The following is a 10,501-nucleotide window of genomic DNA, read 5'->3' as shown; positions in this document are numbered from 1 at the left end:
TCCCCCTACACTCTCACTCTCCCACCCCTCCCCCTCACTCTCACACACCCCCCCCACACCACACTCTCTCTCTCTCCCCCCCACCCTCTCTCTCTTCACCCCACCCTCTCTCTTCTCACACCACATCCACCTCTCTCTCTCACACATCCACCTCTCTCTCTCCCCCACACCCACTCTCTCTCACCCCCTCATCCACCTCTCTCTCTCACACACATCCACCACTCTCTCTCCCACACATCCACCTCTCTCTCTCACACACATCCACCTCTCTCTCTCACACACATCCACCTCTCTCTCTCACACACATCCACCTCTCTCTCTCACACACATCCACCTCTCTCTCTCACACACATCCACCTCTCTCTCTCACACACATCCACCTCTCTCTCTCACACACATCCACCTCTCTCTCTCACACATCCACCTCTCTCTCTCACAACATCCACCTCTCTCTCTCACACACATCCACCTCTCTCTCTCACACACATCCACCTCTCTCTCTCACACACATCCACCTCTCTCTCTCACACACATCCACCTCTCTCTCTCACACACATCCACCTCTCTCTCTCACACACATCCACCTCTCTCTCTCACACACATCCACCTCTCTCTCTCACACACATCCACCTCTCTCTCTCACACACATCCACCTCTCTCTCTCACACACATCCACCTCTCTCTCTCACACACATCCACCCTCTCTCTCACACACATCCACCTCTCTCTCTCACACACATCCACCTCTCTCTCTCACACACATCCACCTCTCTCTCTCTCACACACATCCACCTCTCTCTCTCACACACATCCACCTCTCTCTCTCTCACTCACACATCCACCTCTCTCTCTCTCACTCATCCACCTCTCTCTCTCACAAACATCCACCTTCTCTCTCTCTCACACACATCCACCTTTCTCTCTCTCTCACACACATCCACCTCTCTCTCTCTCTCACTCACACATCCACCTCTCTCTCTCTCTCACTCACACATCCACCTCTCTCTCTCTCTCACACACATCCACCTCTCTCTCACACACATCCACCTTTCTCTGTCTCACACACATCCACCTTTCTCTGTCTCACACACATCCACCTTTCTCTCTCTCTCACACACATCCACCTCTCTCACGCACACATCCACCTTTCTCACGCACACATCCATCTCTCTCTCACGCAGACATCCACCTCTCTCTATCTCACACACATCCACCTCTCTCTCTCCCATACACCCACCTGCTCTCTCTCTCACTCACACATCCACCTCTCTCTCTATCTCACACACATCCACCTCTCTCTCTCACACACACACATCCACCTCTCTCTCTCACACACACACATCCACCTCTCTCTCTCACACACACACATCCACCTCTCTCTCTCACACACACATCCACCTCTCTCTCTCACACACATCCACCTCTCTCTCTCACACACATCCACCTCTCTCTCTCTCACACACATCCACCTCTCTCTCTCACACACATCCACCTCTCTCTCTCACACACATCCACCTCTCTCTCTCACACACATCCACCTCTCTCTCTCACACACATCCACCTCTCTCTCTCACACACATCCACCTCTCTCTCTCACACACATCCACCTCTCTCTCTCACACACATCCACCTCTCTCTCTCACACACATCCACCTCTCTCTCTCACACACATCCACCTCTCTCTCTCACACACATCCACCTCTCTCTCTCACACACATCCACCTCTCTCTCTCACACACATCCACCTCTCTCTCTCTCTCACACACATCCACCTCTCTCTCTCTCTCACACACATCCACCTCTCTCTCTCACACACATCCACTTCTCTCTCTCTCACACACATCCACCTCTCTCTCTCTCACACACATCCACCTCTCTCTCTCTCACACACATCCACCTCTCTCTCTCACACACATCCACCTCTCTCTCTCTCCTCACACATCCACCTCTCTCTCTCACACACACATCCACCTCTCTCTCTCACACACATCCACCTCTCTCTCTCACACACATCCACCTCTCTCTCTCACACACATCCACCTCTCTCTCTCTCAAACACATCCACCTCTCTCTCTCTCTCACTCACACATCCACCTCTCTCTCTCTCACTCACACATCCACCTCTCTCTCTCTCTCACACACATCCACCTCTCTCTCACACACATCCACCTTTCTCTGTCTCACACACATCCACCTTTCTCTCTCTCTCACACACATCCACCTCTCTCACGCACACATCCACCTTTCTCACGCACACATCCACCTCTCTCATGCACACATCCACTTCTCTCTCTCACGGAGCATCCACCTCTATCTCACAACATCCACCTCTCTCTCTCCACACACACCCACCTGTCTCTCTCTCACACACACATCCACCTCTCTCTCTCTCTCACACACATCCACCTCTCTCTCTCCACACATCCACCTCTCTCTCTCACACACATCCACCTCTCTCTCTCACACACATCCACCTCTCTCTCTCACACACATCCACCTCTCTCTCACACACATCCACCTCTCTCTCTCACACACATCCACCTCTCTCTCTCACACACATCCACCTCTCTCTCTCACACACATCCACCTCTCTCTCTCACACACATCCACCTCTCTCTCTCACACACATCCACCTCTCTCTCTCACACACATCCACCTCTCTCTCTCACACACATCCACCTCTCTCTCTCACACACATCCACCTCTCTCTCTCACACACATCCACCTCTCTCTCTCACACACATCCACCTCTCTTTCTCACACACATCCACCTCTCTCTCTCACACATCCACCTCTCTCTCACACATCCACCTCTCTCTCTCTCACACACATCCACCTCTTTCTCTCTCACACACATCCACCTCTCTCTCTCTCTCACACATCCACCTCTCTCTCTCTCTCACACATCCACCTCTCTCTCTCTCACACACATCCACCTCTCTCTCTCACACACATCCACCTCTCTCTCTCTCACACACATCCACCTCTCTCTCTCACACACATCCACCTCTCTCTCTCACACACATCCACCTCTCTCTCACACACACATCCACCTCTCTCTCTCACACACATCCACCTCCCTCTCTCTTACACATATCCACCTCTCTCTCTCACTCACACATCCACCTCTCTCTCTCACTCACACATCCACCTCTCTCTCACACACATCCACCTCTCTCTCACACACATCCACCTCTCTCTCTCTCACACATCCACCTCTCTCTCTCTCACACACATCCACCTCTCTCTCACACACACATCCATCTCTCTCTCTCACTCACACATCCACCTCTCTCTCTCTCACTCACACATCCACCTCTCTCTCTCTCACTCACACATCCACCTCTCTCTCTCTCACTCACACATCCACCTCTCTCTCTCTCACTCACACATCCACCTCTCTCTCTCACACATCCACCTCTCTCAGTCTCTCATTCACACATCGACCTCTCTCTCTCACTTGCTCATAATACAGTATATCATGTGAACAATGACAAGGCATTCAGAAGCCTTACCTGTTCTTTGCTGTAATGTAGGACATTATGTTCTGATTGAAGAACTTTAAAATGAGTGGGATGCAATTGGCAAAAACCAGGTGCTGTGCCATGTATTCGAACTAGATAACAACAATAACAGAGAATAATCTTCAACATGAGGAATTCAATGCTGGCAAAAGAAAGCAAAACATTAAGCCAAGTCATTTTCACAACTTTCTTGAGTTTGGCTGGTAAATCCACTCTCCAGTCTACTGGAGTTGTACACATGGGGGAATTCTAGGGTAAATCCCTCGTTTGCACATTGGGAGATTTTTCAGCATCAAAGGTTCTTTTTAAATGAAATTGAGTGTTCAACTAACTAACCTAAATTGTAGCACTATTAGAAGGACCGCATATGGTTTTATATAATTGCTTGCTCACATTCAGCACTGAGTGCAATTTTGTCTAATCAAGCTCCTTTCAAAAAAGAACAAAGAGCACAGCACAGGAACAGGCCCTCCAAGCCTGTGCTGATCATGATGCTCTAACTAAACTAAAAAACTTTTTGTCCTTACTCAGTCCATATCTCCTATTCCCTCCATAGTCACGTACCCATCCAGGTGCCTCGTAAATGTTACTGGCAGCGTGTTCCAGGCACCCACCACTCGCTGCATGAAAACCTTCCCCCGTACATCTCCTTTAAACTTTCTCCCTCTCACCTCCTTGAAACTGTGCCCCCTTGTAATTGACACTTCCACCCTGAGAAAAAGCCTCTGACTACCCACCCTGTCTACGCCTGTCATAATTTTATAGAATTCTATCAGGTCTCCCCTCAGCCTCCATCTTTCCAATGAAAACAATCCCAGTTTATTCAACCTCTCCTCAGCCAACACCCCTGAGACCAGGCAACATTCTGGTGAACCGTCTTTGCACTCTCTCCAAAGTTTCCACATCCTTCTGGTTGTGTGGCGACCAGAGCTGGACGCAATACTCCAAATGCAGCCTAACCAAGGTTTTATATAGCTGCAACATGATTTCCCAACTCCTGTACTCAATGCCCTGGCTGATGAAGGCACGCATGCCATATGCCTTCTTAATAACTTTGGCCACTTGTGTTGCCACTTTTAGGAAATTGTGGACCTGCAAGCCCAGATCCCTCTGTATGTTAATGTTCCTAAGGTTTTCTGCCATTTACAGTAAATGTCACACCTAAATTTGATCCTCCAAAATGCATCACCTCACATTTGTCCAGATTCAATTCCATCTGCCATTTCTGTGCCCAAGTCTCCAATTTATCTATATCCTGTTGTATCCTCTGACAATCTTTCAGCAACTCCACCAATCTTTATGTCATCCACAAATTTACTAATCAGACCACCCACATTTTCCTCCACATTATTTATATCTACTACAAACAACAGTGGTCCCAGCACTGATCCCTGCAGAACACCACTAGCTACAGATCTTCATTCTGAAAAACACCCTTCCACCACTACTCTGTCTTCTATAACCAAGCCAGTTCTGTGTCCATCCAGCCAGCGCACCCCAAATCCCATGTGATTTTAGTTTTTGTACCCGTCTGCCATGTGGGGCCTTGTCAAATACCTTACCAAAGTCCATATAAACTACATCCACAGCCCTTCCCTCATCAATTATCTTTGTCACCTCTTCATAAAAATTCAATCAAGTTGGTGAGACATGACCTTCCCCGTACAAAACCATGCTGCCTGTCATTAACTAGTCCATTTTTTTCCAAATGTGCACATATTCTTTCCCTCAGTATCTTCTCCAAAAGCTTCCCCATCACTGACCACAGGCTCACTGGCCTATAATTTCCTGGATTATCCCTGCTTCCTTTCTTAAACAAGGGAACAACATTGGCTATTCTCCAGTGCTCTGGAACCTCGCCTTTCCTTCAGCTTTGTTTCAGTATCAAACCTCCAAAGCCTTTTTGAACTATGATCGCTTTATTGCTAATTTCATTTAAATGAGGATTTAAACACATTTGAATAATATATTCAGCCTCTTGCCAGAAATGGGCCAGATTCGCCAGATATCCGGTGCTGGTAAGATCACGAGAAGTGAGAAATCGGGCGCGAACCTGATTTCTCGACTCTCCCCCTCACCCCACCCATTAGCCAGCGAGGCGCAACGGTAACATCTGCCCCCCGCCCCACACACACACAAAGACTCCATCACCTTCTCAGATGGCTGTAAAAGAAAATATCTCATGCCACCACACAAGAATCCAAGAAACAGGAGCGGGAGTAGGCCTTTTGGCCCCTTAACCCTCTTCAGCCATTCAAATATTCATGGCTGACTAGTTTAATCTCTACTTTTGTGCTTGCCCCCATAACCTTCGACTCCCCAGCAAATTAAAAATGTGTCGAACTCAGCCTTCAATATGTTCAGTGACCCAGCCTCCACCATTTCTTCCAGAGGGAATTCAAAAGATTAACGATGCTCCGAGAGAAGGAATTCCTTCTTAGCTTCATCTTTTTTTAAAAAAAAAGTGTTTCCTATTTCTAGACTACCCCACAAGGGAAAACATCTTCCATAGATTCCATACAATCCCTACGGAGTTTGCACCAACTTTCCAAAAGAGCATCTTAGCTAGGCCCATCCTCCCACCCTATCCTTGTAACCTTGTACATTTACCATGGTTAATCCACATAACCTATCGACACTAAGGGACAATTTACATGGCTAATCCACCTAACCTGCACATCTTTGGACTGTGGGAGGAAACTGGAGCACCAGGAGGAAATCTTCTCAGCATAAGAACATAAGAACTAGGAGCAGGAGTAGGCCATCTGGCCCCTCGAGCCTGCTCTGTCATTCAATAAGATCATGGCTGATCTTTTCGTGGATTCAGCTCTACTTACCCGCCCACTCACCCTAACCCTTAATTCCTTTACTGTTCAAAAATTTATTAATCCTTGCCTTAAAAATATTCAACGAGGTAGCCTCAACTGCTTCACTGGGCAGGGAATTCCACAGATTCACAACCCTTTGGGTGAAGAAGTTCCTCCTCAACTCAGTCCTAAAACTGCTCCCCCTTATTTTGAGGCCTTGCCCCCTAGTTCGCGTTTCACCTGCCAGTGGAAACAACCTCCCTGCTTCTATCTTATCTATTCCTTTCATAATCTTATATGTTTCTATAAGATCTCTCCTCATTTTTCTGAATTCTAATGAGTATAGTCCCAGTCTACTCAGCCTTTCCTCGGGAGCCAATCCTCTCAACTCCAGAATCAACCTAATGATTCTCTGCACCTCCTCCAGTGCCAGTATATCCTTGCTCAAGTAAAGAGACCAAAACTGTACATAGTACTCCAGGTGTGGCCTCACCAGCACCTTATACAGCTGTAACATAACCTCGCTGTTTTTAAACTCCATTCCTCTAGCAATGAAGGACAAAATCCCTTTTGCCTTCTTAATTACCTGCTGCACCTACAAACCAACTTTTTGTGATTCACGCATAAGGACACCCAGGTCCCTCTGCACAACAGCATGCTGCAATTTTTTACCATTTAAATAATAGTCCATTTTGCTGTTATTCCTCCCAAAATGGATGACCTCACATTTACCAACATTGTATTCTATCTGCCAGACCCTTGCCAACTCACTTAGACTATCTATATCACTTTGCAGACTTTGTGTCCTCTGCACACTTTGCTCTGCCACTCATCTTGGTGTCATCTGCGAATTTTGACACACTACACTTGGTCCCCCAACTCCAAATCATCTATGTAAATTGTAAACAATTGCAGTCCCAACCTTGATCCCTGAGGCACACCGCGAGTCACTGATCGCCAACCAGAAAAACACCCATTTACCCCCACTCTTTGCTTTCTGTTAGTTAACCAATCTGTTAGTTAAGCATCTACCCTTTCAAATCCTCTTACAATCTTCATAAGCTCACCTCTTATTTTTCTCAGCTCCAACGGGGACAGATCCAATCTGCTGAACCATTCTTCATAAGGCAAACTTTCTTTCCAGAAATTACACAACTAAACTTCTGAAAGGGAAATCATGTTTGACAGGCCTGCTGGGTTTTTTTTGAGGATATAATCTCAGAACAGATAGGGAGCAATGGTAGTTGTGGTATATTTTGATTTTCAGAAAGATTATTATAAGATCCTGCACAAGAGGTCAGTAAACAATATACGAGCACAAGGAATTGAGGGAAGATGAATTCAGGACTGGTTAATTGACAGAATAAGAAGTTTAACAACACCAGGTTAAAGTCCAACAGGTTTATTTGGTAGCAAAAGCCACACAAGCTTTCGAGGCTCTGAGCCCCTTCTTCAGACTCACCTGAAGAAGGGGCTCAGAGCCTCGAAAGCTTGTGTGGCTTTTGCTACCAAATAAACCTGTTGGACTTTAACCTGGTGTTGTTAAACTTCTTACTGTGTTTACCCCAGTCCAACGCCGGCATCTCCACATCATAATTGACAGAAAACAGAGAGTAAGAATAAAAGGATCATTTTCAAGTTGTCAGGCTGTGACTAGTGGAGTTCTGCAAGGATCAGTAAGTACATCAATGATCTGGATGTGGGGATTAAATGTAATATTTCTAAGATTCCAGTTGACACAAAACTAGTTGGAAGTGTGATCTGTGAGGAGGATGCAAAGGATTCAAAGGGATTCGGAGAGGCTAAGTGAGTGGGCAGAAATTTGGCAGATGGAATACAATGCAAAGAATTGTAAGGTTATCGCTTTAGTGGGAAAAATAGCAATACAGAGTATTTTGTAAATGGTAAAAGGCTTGGAATCGTTGGGTGTCCACATTCATGAGTCACTGGAAACTAACATACATGTACAGCCTTTATTGCAAGAGGATTTGAGTATTTGTGCCACATCTGCCGTAGTGTGTGGGGTTTTGGTTTCTAACGAAAGATATACTTGTTATAGAGTGTTCCAACAAAGGTTCATTAAATTAGTTCCTGGGGTGGAGAGATTGTCTCATGATGAACAATTAAATAGACTGGGCCCATAAGGTATAAGCGGTGATTACATTAAAATATTAACGTGATACGGAAAATGATAAACAGAACTTGACAGGAAGGGATAGAGAGTACATGTCTAAGAGTAAATCAGCAGATAAGGCTAGAGGTGATTTTAAAAAATGACAGGACAAAATTATAGGTTCTGTATATGAATGAAAGTAGCATTTGAAACAAAATAGATGAACTGATAGCAAAACAGAAATAAATAAGTATGAATGGGTGACCAGCAGGCAAGCCAAGAGATATAGGCAGGTAGTTCAGGAGTCCCCTGGGGTCTCTCTTGCAAATCAGTATTCCATTTTGGAGGCTGATGAGGGTGCTCGTTCCTCTAGGGAGTGCAGACAGAGCCAAGCTTCTGGCACCACAAGCAGCCCGTCTGTACAAGGGGGGGGCAGGCAATAGTAATAAGGGATTCTATAGTCAGGGGCACAGACAGGCGCTATTGTGGCCATCAATGTGACTCCAGGATGGGTGTGTTGCCTCCCTGGTGCTAGGGTCTGGGATGTCACTGAATGGCCGCAAGCCGTCCTGAAACAGGACATATAAAGACACAAACTCAATTTACAAAATAATGGTTGGAATGCGAGTCTTTACAGGTAATCAAGTCTTAAAGGTACAGACAATGTGAGTGGAGAGAGGGTTAAGCACAGGTTAAGGAGATGTGTATTGTCTCCAGCCAGGACAGTTGGTGAGATTTTGCAAGCCCAGGCAAGTCGTGGGGGTTACAGATAGTGTGACATGAACTCAAGATCCTGGTTGAGGCCGTCTTCATGTGTGCGGAACTTGGCTTTCAGTCTCTGCTCAGCGACTCTGCGCTGTCGTGTGTTGTGAAGGCCGCCTTGGAGAACGCTTACCCGAAGATCAGAGGCCGAATGCCCGTGACCACTGAAGTGTTCCCCAACAGGAAGAACAAAGAACAAACAAAGAACAGTACAGCACAGGAAACAGGCCCTTCGGCCCTCCAAGCCTGTGCCGCTCCTTGGTCCAACTAGACCAATCGTTTGTATCCCTCCATTCCCAGGCTGCTCATGTGACTATCCAGGTTAAGTCTTAAACGATGTCAGCGTGCCTGCCTCCACCACCCTACTTGGCAGCGCATTCCAGGCCCCCACCACCCTCTGTGTAAAAAACGTCCCTCTGATATCCGAGTTATACTTCGCCCCTCTCACCTTGAGCCCGTGACCCCTCGTGATCGTCACCTCCGACCTGGGAAAAAGCTTCCCACTGTTCACCCTATCTATCCCCTTCATAATCTTGTACACCTCTATTAGATCTCCCCTCATTCTCCGTCTTTCCAGGGAGAACAACCCCAGTTTACCCAATCTCTCCTCATAGCTAAGACCCTCCATACCAGGTAACATCCTGGTAAACCATCTCTGCACTCTCTCTAACGCCTCCACATCCTTCTGGTAGTGCGGCGACCAGAACTGGACTCAGTACTCCAAATGTGGCCTAACCAGCGTTCTATACAGCTGCATCATCAGACTCCAGCTTTTATACTCTATACCCCGTCCTATAAAGGCAAGCATACCATATGCCTTCTTCACCACCTTCTCCACCTGTGTTGCCACCTTCAAGGATTTGTGGACTTGCACACCTAGGTCCCTCTGTGTTTCTATACTCCTGATGACTCTGCCATTTATTGTATAACTCCTCCCTACATTATGTCTTCCAAAATGCATCACTTCGCATTTATCCGGATTAAACTCCATCTGCCACCTCTCCGCCCAATTTTCCAGCCTATCTATATCCTGCTGTATTGCCCGACAATGCTCTTCGCTATCCGCAAGTCCAGCCATCTTCGTGTCATCCGCAAACTTGCTGATTACACCAGTTACACCTTCTTCCAAATCATTTATATATATCACAAATAGCAGAGGCCCCAGTACAGAGCCCTGCGGAACACCACTGGTCACAGACCTCCAGCCGGAAAAAGACCCTTCGACCACTACCCTCTGTCTCCTATGGCCAAGCCAGTTCTCCACCCATCTAGCCACTTCTCCTTGTATCCCATGA

General features: G+C 46.9%; 1 protein-coding gene across 1 annotated transcript in view; it reads right to left on the bottom strand.

The window, feature by feature from the left end:
* The window catches only part of strip1 (striatin interacting protein 1), a gene marked incomplete at its 5' end in the record, with an annotated part of 173,283 nt that overhangs the window by 43,338 nt on the left and 119,444 nt on the right, over positions 1-10,501 (bottom strand). The window contains one exon of the mRNA XM_078241923.1: positions 3,516-3,616. Within this exon, the coding sequence (XP_078098049.1) occupies positions 3,516-3,616 (101 nt within the window). The remainder of the gene's footprint in view (positions 1-3,515; positions 3,617-10,501) is intronic.

Source organism: Mustelus asterias, chromosome 25, assembly GCF_964213995.1.
Source record: "Mustelus asterias chromosome 25, sMusAst1.hap1.1, whole genome shotgun sequence".
Taxonomy (NCBI): Eukaryota; Metazoa; Chordata; class Chondrichthyes; order Carcharhiniformes; family Triakidae; genus Mustelus; species Mustelus asterias.
The sequence above is the reverse complement of the archived record's forward strand: the minus strand, read 5'-3'. Positions and strand labels throughout refer to the sequence as shown.